This window comes from Apteryx mantelli, chromosome 28 (assembly GCF_036417845.1).
Source record: "Apteryx mantelli isolate bAptMan1 chromosome 28, bAptMan1.hap1, whole genome shotgun sequence".
NCBI lineage: Eukaryota > Metazoa > Chordata > Aves > Apterygiformes > Apterygidae > Apteryx > Apteryx mantelli.
In genome coordinates, this window is record NC_090005.1 from 923,251 (window position 1) to 947,157 (window position 23,907).

At 64.3% G+C, this 23,907-nt stretch overlaps 2 protein-coding genes across 2 annotated transcripts in view; both read left to right on the plus strand.

The window, feature by feature from the left end:
• Positions 1 to 10,338, plus strand: P3H4 (prolyl 3-hydroxylase family member 4 (inactive)). Its single transcript, XM_067311772.1, has 8 exons — positions 1 to 491; positions 2,259 to 2,408; positions 2,501 to 2,672; positions 2,741 to 2,869; positions 2,963 to 3,108; positions 3,200 to 3,283; positions 3,414 to 3,605; positions 10,234 to 10,338. Exons 1-8 carry the CDS (start codon positions 30 to 32, stop codon positions 10,336 to 10,338), a joined length of 1,440 nt encoding a protein of 479 aa, XP_067167873.1. The 5' UTR covers positions 1 to 29.
• Positions 7,012 to 23,907, plus strand: part of JUP (junction plakoglobin) — a 26,005-nt gene continuing 9,109 nt past the window's right edge. Inside the window, exons 1-3 of the mRNA XM_067312052.1 lie at positions 7,012 to 7,079; positions 21,969 to 22,192; positions 23,272 to 23,525. Coding sequence (XP_067168153.1) covers positions 21,976 to 22,192; positions 23,272 to 23,525 — 471 coding nt within the window. The 5' untranslated portion in view covers positions 7,012 to 7,079; positions 21,969 to 21,975. The remainder of the gene's footprint in view (positions 7,080 to 21,968; positions 22,193 to 23,271; positions 23,526 to 23,907) is intronic.

Genomic DNA, 23,907 nt, shown 5'->3' on the forward strand with positions numbered 1-23,907 from the left:
TGCGCGGGCAGTGCGCGGCGGCGGCGGCGATGGGCGGCGCGGCGCTGGGGCTGCTGCTGGCGGCGGGGCTGTGCGCGGCGCAGTACGAGGAGTACAGCGCGCGCGGGTTCCCCGCGGCCGCGCTGGAGCCGCTGCAGCGCGCCTACGCGCGGGCGCTGGCGCAGTACGCGGGGGCGCGCTGGGCCGAGAGCGTGCGGGCGCTGGAGGCCAGCCTGCGCCTGCACCGCCTGCTGCGCGACAGCGAGGCGCACTGCCACCGCCGCTGCGCCGCGCCCGCGGAGCCGCCCGCGGAGCCGCCCGCGGAGCCGCCCGCGGCCGCCGAGTGGGAGCGGGAGCTGCAGCTCTTCGGGCAGCTGCTGCGCCGCGCCGCCTGCCTGCGCGCCTGCAAGCGCGGCCTGCCCGTCTTCCAGCTGCGCTACCCGCCCGCGCAGACGCTGCGCGACTTCCAGCGCCGCCTGCCCTACCAGTACCTGCACTACGCGCTCTTCAAGGTGAGGCGGCGCAAGCCCCCGCGCAACGTGGCTGGCGGCTTCCCTGGGGAAGGGGGTGTTGGGAGGGGGGTCTGGCGTGTCCTGCCGGGGGTAGGGTCCGCGGAGACCGCGCGCATCCGTCCTGCATCCCTGCATCCCGCCCCTGCATCCCGCACCTCCGTCCCGCACCTCCATCCCGCACCCCTTTGCTCTGCACCCTCCGCAGAGCACTTCCATCCTGCACCCCTCCATCCTTCACCTCCCCTTCCACACCTCCATCCCTAATCCTGCGCCCCTTCATCCTGCGCCCCTCCATCCTGTGCCTCCCTTTCTACACCTCCATCCTGCATCCCTCATCCTGCACATCTCCATCCTGTGCCCCCCTCCAGCCCCCCCAAATCCTGCCCCCATGTCCTGCTGTCCTGTGCTTCCCCAGCCTGCAGCCCTCATCCGGTGTCCCCCCACCCGGCTCCTCCATCCTGCCCCTGCGCTGTGGCACGTCAGCATCATCTGGGATGCATCAGGCAGGACCCATGGGGTTGCGCCAGGGAAGGGGAGCCGCCGCGGCCATCCCCCGGCTGCCCGGCCGCGCCGGTCCCCCCCACACGCAGCCCCTCCCGGGGGTGTCCCAGGGTCTCCCTGCGTCCCGCTGACACAGGGTCTTGTCCTGCCGCTGGCGCCAGTGGCTCCCAGTCCCTGGGGCCGCTCACGAGGGGGAGGTTTTCCGGAGATGGGCAAAGAGTTTCCCCAGGGCAGCTCTGGATCCGGGCCAGCCGGGAGCCTCCTCAGTGTGCCGGGAGCAGCCGGCCGCGTGCCGTGCCTGGCACGGAGGGAGAGCCGCTGCCGGCTGCTTCTGGCCTTTTCCTCTTCCTCCCCTTCCTCCTCCTCCTCCTCCTCCCGGCCCCTTCCCCACGGCAGCCCCGGCGGGGGGCTGGAGAGGTGGAAGTGCCACGTCCACTGGCCGTGGCCGAGCGCAGACTTTGGCAGCCAGCGCCACGGGGACCCCGTTCGCAGGGAGCGGGGGAAAGGGCCGACGTCTGCCGCAAGCATCCCCGGCCCCTGGCAGCTCCGAGGACAGAGCAGGGGGCAGCCGGCTCCGGGGACACGCTCGCGCTGCCCTTTGCAGCTCCGGGGGAGACGCTGGCCCGACTCCTCCGCAGCGGCTGCCACGAGGAGCAGATATCCGCCGTGTGCGGGAGGAGGGGGACACAGGGGACAGGGCAGTGCCAGGCGCCGCGCGGGCCCAGCCTGGCGGGTCCAGGTCTGGGTCCGGGTCCGGGCGCAGGCGCGATCCCTGCAGGACACGCGTGTCCGGGGGGTTTGTCAGGGAGCCGCTCTTCCCTGGCTCGCGGTGCAGATGCGGAGGGAGGTTTCCTAAGTGCAGTTCGAGGTGGCCTCTCCTCCCACCAGGATCTGCTCCGGCTGGGGGGGAACCTCTCCTTAGACCCAAGCGAGCTGGAAATAATCGTGTTTTCAGGGTCACAAGTGCTTGGCTGGCCGCGGGCCGCCTGGCCGGCAGCGCGGGCGCCGTTTTGGTCCTTAGCGCGGCCGCCCCACTCACCTGGCAGTGGCGCGGGACAGCGTGTCCTAGTTCCTTAATGCGTTTTCCTCTTGCTCGCCCTGGCTGAAACCCACGCGATGAGCAGCTGGTTCAGATCCCACTCCCCTGGCAGTTTGCATCCCGAAAGCCCATAAAAGCAGCAGCGGGAGCCGGGGTGGCTCGTGGGGCCGGGGACGCGGGACGCGAGCACCAGCCGAGCCCGCCAGCCCCGCTCCGCCTTTCCGCAGTCCAACAAGATCGAGAAGGCGGTGTCCGCGGCGCACACCTTCCTGCAGAAGAACCCCAATCACGAGATGACCTTGAAGTACCTCAACTACTACCGGACGATGCTGGACGTGGACGAGTACCTCGTCGACCTGGAGGCGCAGCCGTACGAGGTGGGACGGGGCGGCGGGGCGGCGGGGCGGCGGGGGGCTCCGCTTGCTCGCCGCCGGCGGGCGCTCAGCGGCGCCTGCCCCCTCGCTCGCAGCCGATCTTCGTGCGCTCGGTGAAGCTGTACAACAACGGGGACTTCCGGAGCAGCGCGGCCGGCATGGAGCAGGCGCTGGCCGAGTACTACAAAGCCTACGAGAACTGCCTGGCGGGCTGCGAGGGCTCCTACGAGCTGCAGGAGTTCAAGGACTTCTACCCGGCCATCGCAGGTGGGGCCGGGGGGGGGCGGCGGGCGGCGGGGCCGGCGCGGGGCGCAGCGCCTGACCTCTCTCCCCAGACCACTTCGTGAGCGTGCTGCGGTGCAAGGTGGACTGCGAGAGCGAGCTCACCCCCAACGTGGGCGGCTACTTCGTGGAGAAGTTCGTGGCCACCATGTACCACTACCTGCAGTTTGCCTACTACAAGCGTGAGTGCCCCGGGTGGGAGCAGCCGGGGGGGGGGGAGGCGGCGGTCCCAGACGCCTGGGCCCCGTCCCACGCAGGCGCTGGCTGCCGCGCAGTGAACGACGTGAGGAACGCGGTGCAGAGCGTCTCCAGCTACATGCTCTTCGACCCCGGCGACGCCGTGATGCAGCAGAACCTCGTCTACTACCGCTTCCACCGCCAGCGCTGGCAGCTGCAGGAGGAGGACTTCCAGCCCCGGCCGGTGAGCGCCGCGGCGGGTGCTGAGCCCGGCGGCCCCCGCGGCGGTGGTGGGGGGCTCACGCTGCCCCCCGCCCTTCCCTCCCCGTCCCTAGGAGGCCGTGCGGTACCACAACCAGACGGCCACACAGAAGAAGATGCTGGACTTCGCCCAGCAGTACCTGCAAGCTGACGACGAGGTAGGTGCCACCTCCCGCGGCGTCCCGGAGCGGAGAGCCTAGCGGGCACGCGGGCGCCTCCGGAGCGCGGCCGTGACTGTGGCCGGGGGTCCGGCCGGCGCCGTCCCTCCTGCCCGTCCCCCTGCTGCAGATGGAGGTGGACGGCGGCGAGGAGCCGGACGCCCAGGACCTGCCGTCGGACGGCGAGTTCGAAGGCGACGGCGACTACGAGGAGGGCTTCGTTGCGGAGTGGTGGCAGGAGCCCAAGACCAAGGGGGACAAAGCCGACGAAGGTTGGTGGCTCCGGGGCCGGAGGGGTGCGCGCCGGGGGGGGGGGGCTGGGGTGGCCGCTCCGCACCTGATGGCGATGCTTCCTTGCAGAAACCCTCCGATGAGCGAGGCCAAGGGGGGCCCGCGGCCCCGGGCGGCCGGGCTTCGGGCTCCCGCGCGGAAACTCGGACTCACGGGGACGGGCTGCCCCTGCGGCCGGGCCCCCCGGGCGCTGCGCCCCGAGCGGAGCCCCCTTTCCTGGCGCGGAGCACCGGCACCTCCAAGCTGCCTCCGCGGGCCCGGGTGCTCCCCCCATCCCCGGGCTGCCGGCGGCACCGGGATTTGCCCCGTGCCCTCGCCTCGAGCCGCGGCCGGAGCCGCTATGAGCGGCCTCTCCTCGCTGGCGTTCCGGGCCGGAGGCTCGGGGAGGCTGGGAAGGGGGCCGGGGTGCCGCCGGAGGAGGCCGCGGCGCCGATGCCCCGCGTGTGCCTTGGATTTCCTCCGCACCAGCCCGCCGTAGCCTTAAGCTCCGTTAATTTAATACTTCCCGCCTTGCGCGGTTGCTTTTTTTATTTACTGGTGCTGAACTTTTAATAAAATCCGGACCGGTGTTTTCACGGCTGCCTCCGCCCCGGGGCTCCCTGCGGCTGGGGCGTTGGGGATGGGGGGGGGGGGGCACACCTCACCCCGTGCATGGGCATGGGGGTTATTTGGGGTGTGTGGGGGGGTGTGCATCCCCCTGTGGCTGCTCCTGGGGGTGCCTGCGTCACCCTGGGGGTTATTTGGGGTCGAGGGTCCCTAGGGGGGGCTGGAGCCGGCACAGTCGTCCCAGCCCCGGGCTGGAAAAGCACCCGGTGCCGGTAACGCTTCGGGGCTGCCGGAGCCGGGAAGCGCCCCCGTCCCCCGCTGCGTCCCGGCGGCTCGAGGCGCGCGTGCTGCCCTCCTCGCCGCCGCGCCGCCGACAAGCCCGCGCCTGCCCCGGCCGGGGCGTCTGCGCGGCAGCTGCACGGTGCCGCGGCCCAGCCCGCGCCCCGGCCTGCCCGCGCGGCCGCCTCGCTCCGCCCTGCTGAGCCCGGCGCATTTTTGCTCCCTTTGGAAGTTGGCTCCAAGGACTGAAACCGAGAGGCTGAATCATAGCGTTCGCCCTTGGGGCGGGATGGGACGGGACGGGACGGGACGGGACGGGATGGCGGGAGGCTGCCCGCACCCTCCCTGCCCAGCACGCCGGGATGCAGCGCCGGGATGCGGCTCCCCTCCAGCCGGGGCGTCCCCAGCTCCGGTGGGCAGAGCTAAGGGGAAACGCGGGCTGCAGCTCGGCAGCTCCCCGGGAGCCCTCCCAGGCGAAGGCTCCCTTGGGTGGGTGACGGAGGGGACGAAGGCGATGGCAAACCCTTCCCCGGAGGCAGCGAGCCATGTCCCTGCCACAGGCTGCCCCGGGGGAGCCGAGCTGCCACCGGCTGCAGGGCAATTTGCAGGGTGGCCCGAGGGTCCCGGCTGCACTGCCACCACGGGGCAGGGGCCATCGGCAAGCCTGAGCCGTCATCCCGCTGCTGCTGCATGCGGGACATCCCGGGAGTGCAGGGACATCCTGGGAAAGCAGGGACCTCCCGGGAAAGCAGGGACATCCTGGGAGTGCAGGGACATCCTGGGAAAGCAGGGACATCCCGGGAAAGCAGGGACATCCTGGGAGTGCAGGGACATCCTGGGAAAGCAGGGACATCCCAGGAAAGCAGGGACATCCTGGGAGTGCAGGGACATCCTGGGAGTACAGGGACATCCTGGGAAAGCAGGGACATCCTGGGAGTACAGGGACATCCTGGGAAAGCAGGGGTATCCCGGGAGTGCAGGGAGATCCCGGGAAAGCAGGGATGCACTGGGAGAGGCAGGACACATGGGGGGAGCCTTCACCTCGTGCCCTTTGCAGCACCCGCGGGTCTGTCCCAGGGCCTCGGCCAGGCGCTGAGCCGAAAGCGTCGCTCTTGGCGGACACAGCATCTGCCTGGGGGGTTTAAGCCCCCCCCCCCCCCCCCCCCCCCCCCCCCCCGCTCCTGAGGCCGGGCAGGGGGTTGCCTGGATGTAGCCAGCTCCCGAGCCAGGAGGGGGGATGCGACGAGCAAGCAGAGAAGATGCAGAAGAGCATCCAGATGTGCGCGCCGGGGCGGGGGCGGCCGTGCAGATGTGCGCAGCTGGCGGCATGCGGGGGCACTGGGGGGGGGGGATTCCCTTTGGGACACGGAGGCGGCGGGGGGGGGGGGTGCAGGGTGCCTCCTCCCAGCCTGATCCACGGTGATGCTGAGGGTGACGGCGGCTGCGCCCCGGGCAAGGCGGGACGGGACGGGACGGGACGCACCCGCCGCCAGGGCCCGGCCGGACCAGTCCTGCCGGGGATGGGACGGGGTGACGCAGGCGGCCGTCACCTCCCCGGCGGCTTGGGGCCGCTCCCCGAGCTGGCCTCCCCGCCTCGGTTTCCCCATCCCGGCCGCGCGGGGACCCTTCCCGGAGCTGGACGACGCTCCAGGCCCCCGGCCGGACCCCGCTGCGCCGCTGGCTCCGTGCAGACGCCGGGAATAATGCACGAGGCAGCTGCAGCCCAAACTGCGTTCGCGGAGGGCGGCGGCGATGCAGGGCTTTGCGGGCTGCTCGGCCGCGCACCGGCAGGCCGCAGGGGCGAGGGAATGCGGGAAGCGGGAGCAACCCCGGCACCGTGCACCTTCCTTGGGGGGGGCCCTGCACCCCCTATGTGTGATGGGGAGGGTCCCTGCCTGCCCCCCTGCCCCATGAGTCCCTGCACCTCCCTGTACGTGATGGGGGGGGGGGTCCCTGCCTGCCACCCCTGCCCCTGGCGGGTACCTGCACCCCATTCATCTGCCCCATACCCCTGTCCTGAGGGTCCCTGCACCCCATCCCCATACGTGATTTGGGGGGGGGGGTCCCTGCCTGCCCCCCCCGTCCCTGGGGGTACCTACACCTCATGCATCTGCCCCAGGGGAACCCCCCCCTGCCCCACACCCCTGCCCTGAGGGAGGGGGTCCCTGCACCCCCTTGTATGTGATTGGGGGGGGTCCCTGCTCCCCTCCCCCTGCCCAGGTGGGGCCCCAGGCCCCGCCCCCTGCCCAGGTGAGGGGCCCCGGGCCCCGCCCCCTGCCCAAGCCCCGCCCCCTGCCCGTGAGAGGGTCCCGGCCTTGCTTTGGCCCCGCCCCTTGCTGACGTCACACAGGTGCTTTTTTTTTTCCTTCCCCACCCGCCCCCGCGGGCACGCCCTTCCCCGCCCGCTGCCGCGCCCCTCCCTCCCCTCCCAGCGACGGGCCGCTGGCCAATCGCCTGCCGGGGAAGGGCGGGGCCTCCGAGTCCCGGCCAATAGGAAGCCGATAAACACGGCCGGGCGGTGGCGGCGCCCGTCCCGCCGCGGGCGAGACGGGCGGGGCCGCGGGCCAATGGCGAGGCGCGGGGCGGCGCGGGGGCGGGGCGGCGCGGGGCGCTGCTCGCCTTTTGTTCGGGCAGGAGCGGCGCGGCCGCCAGTGTCCGCGCAGGGGCCGCCGCAGCGCAGGTGAGCGGCGGGGCCGGGGCCGGGGGGGGCGGCGAGGCCGGGCCGGGCTGGGCCGGGGCTGGGGGCAGCCGGAGCTGGGAGCGGCGCTGCGCTGCGCTCGGGCAGCGCCGGGGCCGAGGCGGGGGTTGAGGGCGGTGGGGGCGCCGGGAGCGGGCCGTAGCGGGCTGCGCCTGGGCAGCGACGGGGGCTGCCGGAGCCTGGGGGGCGTCCCGGGCTGGGGGGCGGCTGGGGCTGGGGAGCACCCGGGCGTCCGGGAGCGGCTGGGACTTGGGAGCACCCGGGCGTCCGGGAGCGGCTCGCCCGAAACTGGATTTGGGAGGATCCCGGCGTCCGGGGCTGGGGAGTGGCTGGAGCTGGGGCTGGGAGGGACCCAGGCGTCCGGGAGCGGCTGGGGCTGGGAGGGAGCCAGGCGTCCGGGCCGGGAGCTGAGGCTGGGGCGGCAGCCGGGACCCCCCCCCCCGGGGCGGTGCGTCCCGCGCCGAGCGCGGGCCAGAGGCTCCCGCTGGAGGCGAAGCCGCCCGAGACGCGTTTCCTTAGGACCGAGCCGCCGCCGCCGCGGGGAAGGGCGAGGCGGGCGGCGGGTGTCGCGGCTGGATCCGGTCCCGCCGGTCCCGGGAGCGATCCCCTTCCTCCGGGCCCCCCGCTCCGGGAGCGGCTGCGAGCTCCTGCGGGAGGCTCCGCGTGGCGCCGCTGCGCGAAGCGCTGGGAGCTGCCCGGGGCGGCGGGCGATATTCCCGGAGCGCTTTCCCTGCGGAAGCCCGCGCGCCTGCCAAGCGCCGGCGCCGAGGTTTGCAAGCGCCGAGGTGTTCGCGAGCGTTTCGGCCCGGCCTGGCCCCGGCAGCGCATCTGGGCGCTGCCCCGCGGGCAGGAGCGGGTTTCCCCAGCCGAAACCCCCGCGAGGAGCTGGCAGCAGATACCTGTGCGGAGAAACTGGGAAGATCGGAGGGGGGTGAAACTCTGCTGTCATTTTGCCTGGTGTTTGGAGAGGAGAGAGAGAGCGCTCCGATTGCGTTAGCGAAGCGATTAGCTTAATTAATCAGGTTTACAGCGCAGATGAAAGGATAATGCTGAAACATTGCTGGGAGTTGCCCGGGGAGGAAAAAACGTAGGTCGTCATACGAGGAACTTGGAGAGAGCCATCGCTGCTGCAGGAGGAGCGCGTGAGCACTGACACACGGGGAAGGGCCACGACGGCTTGCACTGCTTGTCCTCGGCCAGTCCCGCAGGGCCTGGGGTGGTCGCAGCTGTGTCATTCCCGGTAGGGTTTGACTGGGCTTCGCTATCCACAGGCTCCCCAGGTATTGGGGGCCTCTCGGGTGGACACAGCCCATGAGCAGGGTGGGAAGCAAATCTTGCAAAGTGCTGCTCTCCCGGATGCTGTCTGGCATTGGCGTTGTCAAGTGTTTCGGAGGGGAAACAGCTGGTGTTTTGGGTCTGCTGCTGGGGCTGTTGCTGGTGCATCCCTGTGCAGGACACGGTGTGTGACTGGGCCAGCCTGGCCTGTGCCCTGCTCGCTGGGGGGAGACGGGCAGGGACGGCGTTCACTTGATGCATCATTCTCCAGTAATGGATCTGGAGAGGTCTGAAGGTCCCTTCCCGTGTCCTTTGTTGATGTTTATTGGAGTAAAAGTGCAGAATGCACAATTAAACTGTCTGCGCTTCTGAAGCCTGTAATTGCTCATCACTCTGGAGGAGTTCCATAAAGTGCCATGAAAAAACCATTTTACAGCAGATTTGGCTTAAATGAGTTGGCCATTAGGACAGGAATGCAAAAAGCTCTTGGCTTAAATGGTTGAGGTGTCTTTTTTCCCCTCACAACTGGCTCATGCACTGTTCTTGGCCGCGTTAACACTAGTGATGCGGGGCTGTCTGCGGGACACCTGGGTCCTTCAAGCTGCCTCTGCTCAAATACTTTGAAAAGCAGCTGCTGGAAACCCTGCTTGGTGCAGCAGCGACGCGGCAGTCACTTTCGAACAATAGACTTTATGGTCTATTGTCTGGGCGCTGCTATGCTGGGTGCGTCGCTGCTGGCTCCGGGGAGGCGCGTGCATCCCTGGCGCGGTCCGGAGCAGCCGGCTCTCCCTGGGGCTCTGCTTCCGACTTAAAGCATTGGCAGCTTGCGGTTTGGTTGCAGCTGGAGAGCGTGAAGAATTTCACCTCTGGTCCCAGCGCTGGATTTTAGCATTAATATTCAGTGCTGTCCTAATCCCATTAATTCTGTCCTCTGTTTTGTTTTTTTTTCCACCCCCCTGAAATCCTTAATCAGACCTAGCAGCTGGGATAGGCAACTGTTTTGCAGCTGCAAGGCTTTTCCAGTGAAGGTTGTTCCTGTGACGATGGCTTCCTTTCCAGGCTGTGTTTGGTGTGGGAGCACTTGATGGTGTTTGGCTTCTTATCGCGCTTCCCGATCTCTGGGGTTTAAGACAACAGTCCTGCCTTGCGCGCTGCTGCTTGCAGATGGCAAAGCCTTCGGGAGCGACGCCGGCCGCGGCCCCGCTTCGCATGTGGGGGGAGCAGAGGCTCTTTGCGGAGAACTTGCGAGACTAATTGCAGTGTCTGTACCGAGGCTTGCGCTAGTCTTGAGATTTCAAATTAGACTGGCTTCTAATTAGCAGCACTTAAAAGGAAATCTAGTTTCTATTAAAACAGCACAAGTCTGCCTCAGACTTCTTGTGGCATTAATGCCAGCTTTTGCCTTTATTTCAGCTGGTACTTTCCCACCCAGAGGGGCCTGAAGACGGGGCATGCGGCAAGCCTGGGACCGTGCAGCAGCCTGGGCTCGGCTGGGGGCTCTGCGGGTCCCGGCATCGTGCGAGTGCAGGGTGTCTCAGGCTGGTCTGTGCAGGCGGAAATCGAGTGATGGCAAAATGCTCCAAAAGTTGTGTCTTGCAGACCTCCCATGGCCTGCCTGGCTGTTTAACTGCACTAAGGTGGTGGGTTAAAATGCAGGTGTGGTGACAGCTGGCGAGGGCTTGGGCTGGTTTGGCTCCGACTGAGTCCTTTGCAAGGGGACAGTGTGGCTGGTTTGTCTCTGAAGCCAGTGCCACCAGCCCTGTCCCCACTGCCCTCGGCCAGATCCAGCCCTGCATCACCCGAAATGCACCACGAGTTGATCCAGGTGTGTTCAGGCCTGTTCTTGCCTGTCCTTGCTAAGCCTGTTGACGTTCGGCTGAGTGACGTGCCCGTCTTGGATCGCAAGTCCTGGGCAAGTGTGGTGGCTGCTCGGGGCTGTGGGTTTGGGGACCTGGGGGTGCTGTGATCCAAGAGGGTTTGGGGTGACCTGGTTAATGCAGGTTCCTGCACCCCAAAGCTTGGGGTCTGGGGGCGGGAAGGGGATGCACAAGGTGCTTCTCAGCCTGACCTTCACCACATCAGCGCTTGCCCCTGTTGTCCTCAACATGTGCTTGACCCTGGGCTGGATTTTGCCTTGCAAATTATCTTGTAGGTTATTGCATGCCCCTGTCACCTGCCTGTTGGTGTCTGGGGGGGTGCAAAGCTGTCTGCATCGTGGCGGAGGTGCCTCCAAGTGCCCTGGATTTAATCCTGATCATGCACCCATATCCCGCTTCGCTGTGAAAGCTGCAAATCCGGCTTTGAATCTTCCCACCTAGTGAAAGGACAGCGCAGGGCTCGCGCGTGCAATCGCCTTGGCGGGCGAACCTCCTCGCCTCCCTCCCCAATTCCCATCTCCCGCGCAGAAATAATGTACTTCTCATAAATGGCTATAGGGGGGGAGAGGCAGGAGACAAAGATGTTTCTAATTAGATAGCGGTTCGAAATATCTCTCTAAATCTGCCATCCCTGATTGGTTTTTCTGCGGATGCTGCCAGGCCTGGAGGCATTTCATACTGCTTCAGTCGTTTGCTTCTGAGATCGCTTTGCGAAAAGGGCAGGAGCCTCGCGCTGGAGCGGGGCCCCTCGCACGGGCGCCGCGCGTGCAGATGGTTCGCATCATTAGGCAGCGTGCTGCGACCGCTGCCGTCGCACTCCAAACCGAGTGGGTCTTCGGGCTCCTTTCGAGATGCCGAGCGGGAAGTCACCGGTTCGGGTGCGGAGCTGGCAGCTGGGTGGAATAGACTGGCTTGGGCTGCTGAGTGTTTTCCAAAAATCCCGCAGCTGGGTCATCAAAAACTGCTCACCAAAAGCTGTGGAGGTGAGTGAATACCTGTAACCTCCCTGGGCCGAGCAGCGCTCCATGCTCCGGTGCTTGAGACGGGGTCAGGAGCTGAAAATAGACCCCAGGCGCTTTTCTTCAGTGACCTTGGAGAAGGTCCTTCACTTCCGTTCGGCAGCTTGCAAATGGGGGAACTTACTCCTGCCCTACCGTGGAGGACAGGAGGGAGAGGAGAACATCTCCAGCAGCAAGTTGAGCACGGTCTCCAGCTCCCCGGCATTACGGGGCGGGCTGGACGCTGCTAACTTTTTCCAGGATAATAAGCCAGATGATCCCCGCTGATGGGGGAGCTTTGCAAGCCTCTCCTTGGCGTCGGAAGGAGTCTTGCTCCTTAATTAGGATTCCCATGACGCTGTCGGTGCTTGGGGTGGAGCTGGGGCTTTCGGGGTGTCGCATCTGCCTGGCTGCAATCCTGCTCTGTGCTGGGCGGTGCGGTGCCAGCTTTTGAAGGTGTATCGACGGGTAAAACATATTTGCTTAGCTGGTGGTAGAGACCTTTGGCCTCAGCAAAGAGCCTTGCTGTAATCACTGTGACACACAGGCAGAGCCCCGGTGACAAATCATTAACTCGCTCCGACAGGCCGGGCGCTGACTGGTGTTGGTGATAATTTCTTGTGAAGCATTTGAACTTTGCAGATGTAATGCAGTTGGATGGAGGAATTAAGCTAGGGTGGAGCAATCTTCAGCCTTGTTCCTTTCCCCCTCGAATTCAGCTCTCGTCTGGCAGCATTGGGGCTAGGTGGCAGAATCCTATATTTTTGGACACCATTATTCTAGCTGGAAATAGCAAGCGAGCCTCAAAGCCTAAATTTAAAAGCCTACAATTATCATGTTCTTAAAGGACAATTTGTTCTTTGCGTTTTTAAAACAAAATAATTTTTTTCTTATCCAGATGGAGTTACTGTGATTAATTGTACTTTGCCAGATCTCCTTTTCGTGGACAAATGGCAAGTTTTCCCAGCAATGTTTTGAACAAGACGGCAAACTTTGAGGAGGGGAGCCTGCGTGGCTGTTCCTGTCCCTGATACTTTTGCAGGTTCCCACGCTAGCAAAATGAGCTGGCAGCGCATGACGGAGATGCGCCGGCTGAAGCTGCTGCCCCGGGTTTTCGGCACGTGGCTGCGAGCCAAGCGCTGTGCTTGTTTCCTCCTGATAAAGCGTGCCGATGGCAGCGCCGGCTGCCCCTTTTCCGGGAAGCCGCCGGTGGGGAGGAAGCTTGTGACCACGCAGCGTCTCGCCGCAGGCGGCTTCCTGCGCCGGGAGCTGCGTCCCTGGGAGCGGCACAGGCTCCTCTTGCCCGCTTGGTTTGCACCGAGAGGGCTGCGACTCGAGGCAGGAATTGGGCACGTTTGCTGTCTGCGAGTGCAGGTGGCTCATTCTGATGCTGTGTGAGGAGGAGCTTGAGCTGCTGTGGGTTTTTTAAAGCAGCTGTATGAAATCTTGCCCCCTCTGTCTGGCAGGAGGCCTCTAGGTAGGGTGTCCTTGCTGCATCCGCCTCCGGAGTGTTGCGTGGAGCTGTGCCTGGCTTGGTTGCTCAGTCGCTTGTCCCTGTTGCAGACAAATTCCTTCTGCCTGCAAAGTGCAAGAACGTCTGGTCTCATGCTCTGTGTCTTCGTCGTCCTTGTCTCTGCTCCTGGTCTTAGTTTGAGGAGGAACGTGCCTGGGAAATCCCTTCCTTGGCTCAGGTCTTCCCATGGGGCTGTGGCCATGCTGGATTGCTCCTGGTGCATGTGGTGCTGGCCGGGTCAGGCTCGTTGCCTTGGAGCTGCTGCGATCCCGAGTGTGCTGGTCTCTGGGATCCCCAGGAATGCTTGAAAGTCCATGCAGCGTTTGCCAAAATGGAAATAGCACTTGGAGGCTTCCACACCACCAGACTCTTCTGAATTTATTAATAGGAGAACAGGTCAAGGGGTGAGGAAGGAGCTCAGTGTGGGAGTGTATGGTTGTGTATGTCCTTATTTAGCATAGCAATGAAAAACTTGTGTTAAGGGGCACAAGTGAAGGAGCGGCGCAAGTTGCTGACCCTCAGCCTTTGCATGAAGCTCTCCTGCCCAGCTGCAGGTCTGGCAAAGCTCGTGCTAGGGCTCCTTGGAGCCAGGCTGGGGTGAGAAACGGTTTTTCCATGTGCCGCAGCAGCTCCTGCTTGTGGTGGATGTTGGCTGGGGAGGCTGGCAGAGGCCAAGGCTTTCCTCTGCGAGTACCTCCTAGGAGGACAGGGGAAGGAGCCAGTGGCACGGCACAGCTGCCGGGCATTGCTGCCTGCGGTGCTTTGCACCAGCTCCACCAGCGCTCAGGAGCTGGGAGAGCTGAGTGTGTAGGAGGGGAGGAGGAATACTGTGCTTATGGGCAGGACAAAACGTGAAGGGTGAAGCCAGGCTGCATGTTAGAAATGCTAATTGTCTGATTTTGTCTTAACGGAAGCATTGTTTCAAGGAATAAAAGCTTCTCCGTCCTTTGTCACCGGGGCAAGGTCAGACACCAGATAGAGGTGGCTGAGGCAATGCAGGGTAACTGGGTTGGACTTCACGGTCTGCAGTAGGTAGGAGGCCACCAAGACAGTCCTGCGGTCCCTCGCCCAAGCCCTTGCTGGCCTTGAAAGGTCTCAGTGCTAGAGCAGCCCCAAGAGTCTGGTACCTTGATCTGGTGGAAAAATAGCAGCCCAAGACACAGCAGACCCGTTGGATCGGTGCTGGCGCCGAGCACTGCTGTGCACGTATGGCAGCAAGATAACGCTTGCCGTGCCAGGAGCTCCTGCTGTCCGGTCAGCCTGTGCAGCAGGTTGGCAAATGGGCACCTTGGCCTGCCGCCGTGCGAGTGCAGCATCCAGGTGTCCAGCTCTTCCCGGGACTCGTGGTCCCCGCAGCCCTTGCGAGGGCTCATCTGCCCCACTCGCATGCTGCGGGAGGGGAATCGTAATGGCCAGCGTTGTGCGTATTCTCGCAAGGGGAGAATACTGAACGCTCTTAATGAATGCTACCTTGTCACTTTGATGTGAAACACTGAAATATTACAGCTGGGACTTGCGTGTGTGCTGGAGCTGTCAGGAACTGTTAATTCGGGTGAAGGCAAGGTGGTTCAAAAGGTTTAGGGAACATGCTCCTTAAAAAGGAGCTCTGCTTTGATGGAGAGCATCAACTGAGCAAAACAGATTGTTGCAGAGAGAACACGCTGCTGAGGCTGGCTTTTGCTGCCAGGGAGCCCTGGGTCTCGGCTGCGCTTTGCAAGGAGGATGTGGTACCCGCGGAGCCGTGTGAATAGCAGAAGCGGGGGCTTTGCACCGGGCTCTCATCAGCTCTCAAACTTAACCTCGTCAGGAGGAGCTGAAAAATAAATGCGGTTTTAAGAATGTCCTCCAATTAAGGAGTCCGGTGAGTCTAAACAGCGACACTCGCACCCTTCGCCGCCCTGCCCGAGTGACTCAAAATAAAGTTCTCGGAGCCTGTTGCTTGCAGGCGGGGAGGCCGGGAGCCGCTCCGGACGGACGTGCAAACACCGGGAGAACAAAGGCGCTCGGCTCCTTTGTTTGCCTGGCTGGTGAGGGCAGCGCTGGAGCGGGGCTGAGGCTGGCGGGCCGCATTGTGCTATTTTGGCTCGCTTTCTAACAAGATCACTGTTCTCTGTTGCCCATCTCCTCCTCATTAAACTTCAAGCTGGTCTCATTCCCTTTTGAATTCCTCGACTTGCCTTCGCTGTAAAGCCCTCATTGAAATGACTTGTGGTAGCTGAAATCTGACTTTAATACTTTCCATTGATGCTGGTGAAGTCTTGAAAAGCTCCTTTCTCTCCCTCCTTGTGCTGCTTGTTCTTGCAAGGGATCCTTTTCAAATCCATTGAAGCCTTTATACAGCGCCGGGTCTGTTGCAGCGTCTGCCTGCGCTTCATTAGCTGTCAGCACGGTGGTGGCGCTTCTGGGCTCCGACTGCCTCCAGGCACGATCCGGCCTTGCTGCGGGATGACGGGGGGCCACCGCGGCCAGGCAGTGGGTTGCTGCCCGCTGCACCCTGCGGCTTCGCAGGTGCACGGCGCAGCCAGGCCGCAGCCCTGAGCCTTTGCTCGGGTGCTGCTCTCCTGGGTGCACCAAGCCTTCTGCGCGCCTGGCCTCAGGACGGCTCTCCCGCTGTCTGCGGCGGGCCCTGCTTTCCCCTAGCATCGCTGCTGTCTTCCCTGCTTTGTCTAAACGAGCATTAACTAATCCTCTGGCTCTTCCAGGCGGGTGGGGAGGACTGAAGATCACTTGCCTCTAGCATAAGTGCTTCTAAAATGGTGGGTTTTTTCCTTGCATTGCATTTATTGAATTGCCTTAAATGCCTCTTTCCTTTTCTTAAAAGCCTAAGTAACTGTAATTACGATTGCTCATGTGCTTCCTGCAGCCGAGCTCACCCCCTAACACAATGCGGCTCCTGAATGGAGGCAGCTCCGGCTCCGCTGCTCTTTTGTTCTCCGCGGGGCCTGCGAAGGATGCTCGCGAGGATGCGTGCTCTGCTCCGGGGGCTAGGACAGCTCCGCCATTCCCCCGTCCTTCTGCGCGGTGGGGCAGGCCGGCGTGCTGCGGACGCGTGCGAGGGCAGCCTTGGTGCCGCGTGCTCCCGCCGCCCCGGCAGCCAGCAGCGTGCGCAGGTGTCAGCCCGCTCGCGAAGAGCGGCGTGGCCAGGCATGTGACAGCTCTGTTCTGGCCTGAAATCACCCCGAGTGTTGTTTTTGGATGCTTTAAAAGGAGGTCAAGTCACCCGTGAAACACTGGGGATTTCCAGATTCCCGGAGTGAGCGGGATTCACTGGAAAAGCCCCCAAGGGAGCCCGGGGTGCATGGGAGCGGAGGCTGCAGGCTGCAGGTGGCCTTTCCCACCCGCTCACACCACCTCTGCCCTGGTGCCCACTCGTGTCTGGGACGTGGGAAGTGGGGGTGCTCCCGTGCTGCCCCCCCCCCACCAACCCGAGGGTGCCGGCTCCCGTCGAGCTGCCCGGCTCCTCCACCCCCTCCCCACGGGTGCCCGGGTCCCAGCAGCGGGAGCCTCCTCGCTGGCGGTTTCGTGACAAGAAGCCGAGAAGTCCCTGGGCAGTAACTATTTTTGCATGGAGCGGTATTTTATCGCTTCCCCGCTGCCGCTTTTCTTGGGCAGCCTGGCTGTAAATCAGTGCAGGCTCTGAAGGCTCTGTGGCTGCCCTGCAGGAGGAGGAGGAGGAGGAGGCAGAAGGAAAGGGCTAGTCAGGCAAAAGGATGCGTGTTTACTGGAGACTTCCTTTGCAGACATTGTCTATACAGAGACGATGCTGTCTGGACTCTGATCAAATAACTCTGGAGACAGATGAGCCTTCTGGTCGGGTTTTTTTTACAGTAGTTGTAGCTTCCTCTGTTTTTCACCAGGATTCCTGACTCCAGGAAGCGGGTGGGAGTGGATTTAACCTTTTCACAACTCATCTCTGCTTTTGGGATGCCTGAAGCTCCTCGTCTGCCTGCCAGCTTGGATCCCTGCTGGCTTCGCGTCCTGCGGTGACCCCGCGCAGCTCGGCCCGTTCCCGCTGGCGGTGCCGAGGGGCCGGGCTGCAAGCTCTCCCCAACCCCTCCGTCTCTCCTGGCTCCCCCCACATCTGCCCCACTGCAAGTCCCTGATGTGGGGAAGGGACAATTTCCCCATGGGGTTGTGGCTCTGCACCCTGCGCCGGCAGGTCGGAGCTCAGCTGGGGCCTTGGTGGGTCAATGGTGATGCCGATGATATCGCTCTGTCCTTGCATACAGCTTCCTCTCTTGGTTTAATAGCAGGCTGTTGGGAGGGAGGTGATCACCAGGCTCTTGCAGTAAATGTCCTCATGACCGCCAGGTAGCGGAGGGGGTCTGCAGCCTGTGCCTCTCTGGTGCTTGTGGCTGACAGCTGTAGAGCAGCAGGTTTCTTTGTGGGTGCCCTAAATGCACCTCACTTCTCCCCATTATCTGAACTTCTAACCTCTAGGTCACCTAACTCCTGACCCTTAAGCCTAAGGGGGAAGGAGAGGGGGTCCTGCTTTTGGACTGCTGCGTGCTCCATTGCAAAATCCATCCACCACCGAGAGCATCGCTGATGTGGCTTTGCTGCAAACGGGTCCTTCTGAAGGTCAGACCAGGTTTAACAGCTGTCCTCTGCTGGGGTATGGTCCATCTCTGATCCCTGCTGCTGGGGGGAAGGAGGACATCTAAGGACAGAGCCCAGCAGTGGAGGGTGTGGGAAAGGGTCATGCGCGGGCGTCTGGACCTCACGGTGCGGTGAGCATAGGATGCTTGACACCAGGCTCAAAATGTCAGCAGCTCTGGCAGCGAGTGGTGACATTTGTTCCAGTGGCCCCGTCACCTCGAGCGCTGCCAGCTTTGCTGCCTGCCTGCGCCAGCGACTGAACTCGCAGTGGGCACGGTCGGGCTGGCTGCCCATCACCAGGGTGATGCTCCGGAGGAAAGTGGGTCAAGGTAGCCTGATCCTCCCTGACGGCTGCTGCCTTTAACAAGGTGCTGCGGTCCCTTCTGGGGGGCTCGTGGGGACCGCCGGCCCTCCGGGGCTGCCCCGAGCTCTGTAAAACCTGCTCCCACTCTCCCTGGCGGGGCAAGCGTGGGAAAACCCTGCAGGTTTGTGCCCTCGGTGGCTCCTGGTGAGCTTGCAGGGGATCCCGGAGGAAGGCAGCGATATGGACGCGTAGCCGCGGTGCGCAGTGTTTGCCCCGTCCAGCCATCTCCCTGGCGTGGGGCACCGCAGCCTAGCGGGGATGGCCTGGGGAAAATGCACTCGCGGCACCTCCTTTTGGCCTCTGGCTGCCGGCCGTGTTCCCCGGACTCTGTAGGTCTGGGGCTAACATCAGGCTAGGAACAGCTCTGGAGCAGAGCTGCTGCTTTGCCCCCTTGTAGCTTCCCCCCGTCTGTACTGCTTGCAAGGTGCTTTCCCGAGCTGCAGCCGCTTGCCTGCACGCCGGGCACGAGAGCCGCGGAGGCGCTGGCTCGGGGCTGGGCCGTTATTTCGAGCTGGCTTAATGCTGGCGCTCATTAGCGCGGACCTATTCTCCTGCCTGTAGCTTGTCTGGGTCAGATCACCTGAGCTCGTGTCTCGGCTCTGAAGAGCTCGACGAGCTTTTGATGTCTGTTAGAGGCTTGTGGTGCAGACGGGGAGGAGGGCGGCGGGGGGATGGTTCATGCATAATGCAGAACTGTGTAAAAAGTCGACGTTTGAGCCGAACTCACGGATGTTTGAAAAATTAAGTGCCTGTCAAATGCCTGCGAATTGCAGAGCGGCTGTTACGGCTCGACCGAGCGTGTGCAGTGTCAGGACCGGCGCGAGCGGCAGCCCGTGTGCCTGCGCCCCGGGTGCTGCGGTACTGTTTGCACCCGCTCCGGGGAGGCTGGTCCCCAGCCCTTGGGGGGACTGATACCCCCTCTCTGCCGCGAAGGAGGCTTTAATGCCCGCGGCTCTGCTCTTCCCTTGCCTGCCCCCATCCAGGGCAGCTTCCCAAATGTCTGTTTGGGGACCTGATGGGTATCTCCTGCTGCCAGGCCTTTGCACACAAGCTCCTTGCTGCGCCCTGGGTCTCGTGATGGCTCACGTGAGCCCCGTCGGTGCCAGCTCCTCCGTCACGGCTGTCCACGCCGCGGGAGCGCAGCGGGGCCGCGTCCTGCCAGTGAACGCAGTGTGCTCCCCCACCTGCCTCGGCTTCTGGCAAGAGTGCCGTGTCCTCTGCTCCCCTCCAACATGGATTACGAGCTCCAGGCCTCGGTGCTTTCCTCTCCGTGGGCAGGGAAGCTTTTTTCCTCCTGCCCTCAGTGCTGGCCCCGGGTCCTTGCTGGCATGCCAGGTCTGGCAGGCTGCAGAGCTGAAGGGGGTCACACGAAACCAGGCTGTGCCTGATCCTCGGCTTGCGATTCAGGCACCGAAACCTGTCCTCGGTGGCAGCGAGAGGGATGAGTCCGCTCTGGGGCCATGCAAGCGTCCCGGAGCTTCGCTGCCCGTCGGAGGGCGGCCGTGCCGCGGGAGAGGATCGCGGGCGGCTGTCTCCAGGCTGAGCGCAGCCCTGAGCAAGCGGACCTTTGACAGCCTTGCTTTTCTCAGGCCTCCCAGCACGACTCGGAGCTCCTTCAACCATGGTGGCTGGGATGGAGGCTGGCTTTCCCAAATACTGGTGCAGCAAACCCCTGATTGCATGCTCGGTGCTGCCCGAAGGCCGTGGCACCTCCCGGCTGGGCTCGGGGGCTCTGCTCGCTGAACCCCGCGCGGGGCGGAGAGCAGAGCAGAGCCGGGCTTGCCGCTCGCCCCCCGGCACCGTGCGTCACCCAGCTGGCTGCTGTGCCAAACGGAAAACCCAGCTCCAGCCCGCGCCCTGCTGTGGGAATAAGCTGCCTCCAGTAGCTTCCATTAGCAGGTCTCTCCCTCTTCGTCTTTTACTACCTTGTAAACATGCATTATGCACGACCCATTAAAGTTGGAGTAGTACTTAGCGTGCGCGTTGCTGCTTTACAGCTCGGCGTTGCGCCGATGGGAGCAGCACCCTGCAACGCTTCGGGGACTGCGGCTGCAGCCGAGGTGGAGCAGCCGGGGCCCCGGTGCTGGGGCTGCCCCGGGCTCTTGCTCGCCTCCGTGTGCATGCCTGCTCCGCTCCAGCCTCTCGCTGGGTCCCCACCTCTGCCTGGTTTGTGCTCGTTGGGAAGGAATTGTTGTACCTGGGCTCGGATTTTTTCCCTGTGAGTGCCGGCTCGGGAGGGCTCGGCTGCTCCTTGGGAACAGCCCGCAGCGCTGGGGCGAGCCGTGCCAAGCCCGTGCGCGCTGTGCCGCGCCGGCCCCTCCGCTCTGCGCAATCGCGTCCTCGGCCACCACCCAACGCCCTGACTCAGCCACCGGCGTCGAGGGGGCCCGGGGCTCCCTGGCCGGGGCCGTCCCGCCTGGGGTGCACGGGCTGGCTCGCTGCTCGCTCCAGCAGGATGCCGGGGACTGAGGCCCCCTCGCTGCCTCGTAGCAGCCCGGCCGTGAGCTGGGGTTGCCCTCGGCTGGAGCAGAGCCGCGGGCCCGCGGCCGCCCCGGTGCAGCTTGTTGCATGAATCAGTGTTTGGTGGAGGCGGTAATTATGCCTCTGTTTGGAAACGCACGGCGCTGCTGCTCCCAGCCGCGGCGGCTGCAACGCGGCGGCTGCTCCCTTCACCTCTTATCGAGCCTGAAACTCTGACTCATCCCTCCACCACCCCCCCCCCCCCCCCCGCGCGGCTGGCGGGGCCTCGCGCGGGGGGACAGCAGGGGACGGGGGAGAGGTGGCGTGGGCGCCTGAGGTCGGTCCCGGCATGCGGGATGGGGCATTGCTGGGATGCCTTCCCCCCCGCCGGCTCCCGGAGCAGAGCGGGATGGGATGGGACGGGCCGCGGGGGGGCCTGGATGCGCCAGCCGGTGACTCACAGCGCTGCAGCTCTCGCCTGCCCCGTGAGCTCATGTAGGCTTTAACCCTCCCTTGCCCTTTCCTCCCCCAAATTCCCCAAACAAAAACAAGAAGAACCCAGTTCCCCTCTAAAACGCATCTCAACCCGTCTGCCCTCGGTCCTGATCGCAACCATCTCGGCTCCGATGTCCCTGGGAGGCGCGTGAGAGCCGCAGGGCTGCGGCACGGTGCAAAAAAACCTGCCTTGCTCCCGCACGTCCTCCTTCAGCCGTCGCGTCCTGGGCTGAGCTGCCTCCTTTGAGCTGCCCCAAACCCAGGCCCTGGCCTGCTCGTGCTGGAGGTTGGAGCCGCGGGTTGGGACCCGATAGACGCTCTCCCCACCGGAGCGGGGCTTGGCAGCCTTGCGAGCGCGGCTCCCTAAAATAAACGCGCCTGCTGGCTCTGTGCAGAGACCTCTCTGCCTCCCGGTGCTCCCCCGGCGCAGCCGGGAAGAGCAGACGTCGCTGTCGGCAGGAAAGCGAGGCTGGGGCTTGGAGCGGAAAAAACGCGCCGGGTTAGAGCAGCTGGGGAGGAGGCGAGTTTCCCCGGCGCTCGCGCTGGGGACAGGTCCCAGCCTGCAGCGTGCAAACGCAAGCTGTCGGCTTGCACCCGAACCGTGGGGACCCCGTTCCTAGCTGGGGCTGTGCTGGTGTCCCCCCAACCCAGGCGATCCCCGGGAGCCAGTGCCCCGGGCGCTGGTGCTCGGTGCAGCCCGGGGAGCCCCGGGGCCCGAGCCACGCGCCTGCCAGGCAGCGTCCCTCGGGAGAGCCGAGCCCCCGGCTTCGGCCGGTTATTTTTAGTTGCGCGAGGAGCGTCCCAGAAGGACCTCCGAGAGGAGAGGCTCGTTTTATTCTTAGAGCCCAAGCCCCGCGGCTGTCCTCGGCTCGCCGCCGGGTCCCGGCTCCGGAAGCCGCTCTTTAAAAAGCGGTGGTGCGCGGGTGGCGCCCCTCGGCGCGGGGCGGCCGCGGAGGCGACGAGACGTGGTCTCGGGTGGCAGGCGCGGGCTGCCGGCTGCAGGCGGGCGTGCGCGGTCTGCGCCGCTCGCAGCCGCCGTTCGTGCCTCAACACGAGCGGCAAAGTGCTGAGCTGTGGGTTCGTCGTCTCGGTGCCGCCTTTCATCTCGCTCGGAGGAGGAGGAGGAGGGCAGATAGCGATCTGCTCGGGGGCTGCGCGGGGGCAGGCTGCGCTCGGCTGCGGCGGGCGCAGCACTGGGGTCCGCGCCGAGAAGAGGGGTAGGAAAGCGCCTGCGGCAGCCCGGGCTCTGGCTTTGCCGGAGGCATAACTTCTGCTCTCCCTGCCCCGCAGAGCAGCCATGGAGGTGATGAACATGATGGAGCAGCCGATCAAGGTGACGGAGTGGCAGCAAACCTACACTTATGACTCGGGCATCCATTCCGGCGTCAACACCCAGGTGCCCTCCGTCAGCAGCAAGTGCATCGGGGACGATGACGAGGTCTATGGCAAGCAGTACACCATCAAGAAGACCACCACGAGCTACTGCCAGGGAGGGGGACAGAGCCAAGCACAAGGTAGGGGCTGCGGGGCCGGGGGGGGCGAGCAGGCGCGGGGCCCGTCTGCAGGCTCAGCTGCTCGGTTCCTGCCTTCTTCCACCTCCCCCACAAACTCTCCCATGGCCTGTGCTTACTGTGCTCGTTCTGGGCACTCCTCCACGGAGCCTTCCACACCCTGGGAGTTGTTGCTGCTTAAAATACACTCCCTCCTGTCCTCCTTCCCCTGCGCTGAAAGGCTCTTGCGTCGAGGCGGCGCGCAGCCAGCCCGCACTAGTGCTGAGCTGTGCACGCACATCCAAGCACGCCGGTCGGTTGGCTCGAGATGGGAACATCTGATCCCAGCCCACGGATCAGCCGTCTGCTCTGCTACCTGCCCGCTCAGGAAACCTGTCTCGGCGCAGCTTGCAAACTTGTTGGTGTATGCCGTAAATCCCTAATGGCTGTCCCGTCCTTTGCTCTGCTGCTAGGGCGAAGCAGCGGGAGGTGCAACCTGTAATGCTTCCCCTAGGTTTACCCCTTAAAAGAGGGTTGAGTTGCTCCAGTCGCTTCTGAGGTTTCCCCTCGAGGAAGGGGCCCTGGGAAGTTTAAGTGCCAGTTCCCGTGGGGAGGCAGAGCCCCATGGAGAAGAGCAAACCCTCCTGAGCCCCGCGCGGTCCCTGCTCCGCGTGCGGAGGTGGGAGCTGCAGGTCTCCACCAGGGGTGGGACTGAACCGCTCCAGGTTCCTGGCCACCGCAGCTCTGCCCTTCTGGGCCTCGTTTGTCCCTGCAACCTCAAGGGGGAAGGCCTCCGTATCCTTTTCCTAATCCCCAATGCCATCTGGTCCCAAGTTGCAAATACCCTTAATTTTTTAATTAACGGGCCTTGTGTGACAATTGCTTAATCATGCTGCCTAATTGAGTGTTTTCTTATCTCTGTGCTGCCGTATCTGTTTACACTTTGAAGCCCTGGCTCCTTGCAGAGCGTGCTGGGACTGCTGACGTTGCCGGTGTCATTGTGCTGTGCTCTTGCTCAGCTAATTGAAATTGGGAAGCGGCGCTGGGAACGCTCCTCAGGGAGAGCCTGGAGTCTCATGCTGCCTCCCTCTCTCTCCCTGCAGCAGATATGGAGGCTCAGCTGGCCATGACCCGGGCCCAGCGCGTCCGGGCTGCCATGTACCCCGAGACCGTGGAGGATCGCTCCCTGCTCATCACCACCCAGATGGAGGGGCAGCAGACCAACGTGCAGCGCCTGGCGGAGCCCTCGCAGATGCTGAAATCTGCCATCGTGCACCTGATCAACTACCAGGACGACGCGGAGCTGGCCACCCGCGCGATCCCAGAGCTCACCAAACTGCTCAACGACGAGGACCCGGTAAGGAAGCGTGTTTTGCTGGAGGGTGTCTCAGGGCTTCCCGCTGCTGGGGCGTGCTTTCCCGGCCACAGCGCCACAGCCAGGCTCTCTTCCTCCCTGGCGTCCACTACCGCTTGCTGCTCTGACTTGGCGCTCGTGACCCTGGCTTCGCACCGATACTGAGAGCTTCTTGCCTGCTCCCGGTGTTCCAGATCCCCGACCCTCTGCCCTCCCGCTTCCCATCCTGCGGAGCGCGTGTGTACCGTAGTCCTGACCGTACACTGCCTGCTGCTGCTAACTGCAGCGTAGCTCCTGGAGCAGTGTGGATGAGGACTGTTAAAAATAGCAGCCCTCAAACGCTCTGGCTGTGCAGGCTCTGCTGCTCGAATGCCGCCTTTCCCAG

Bases quoted from the DNA above. Each gene is read 5' to 3' on its own strand.
- P3H4 (XM_067311772.1), top strand. From the start codon at position 30: ATGGGCGGCGCGGCGCTGGGGCTGCTGCTGGCGGCGGGGCTGTGCGCG. The intron at 2,870-2,962 runs GTGAGTGCCCCG...GCTGCCGCGCAG, and splicing joins GCAGTTTGCCTACTACAAGC to TGAACGACGTGAGGAACGCG. The intron at 3,109-3,199 runs GTGAGCGCCGCG...CCCCGTCCCTAG, and splicing joins AGGACTTCCAGCCCCGGCCG to GAGGCCGTGCGGTACCACAA.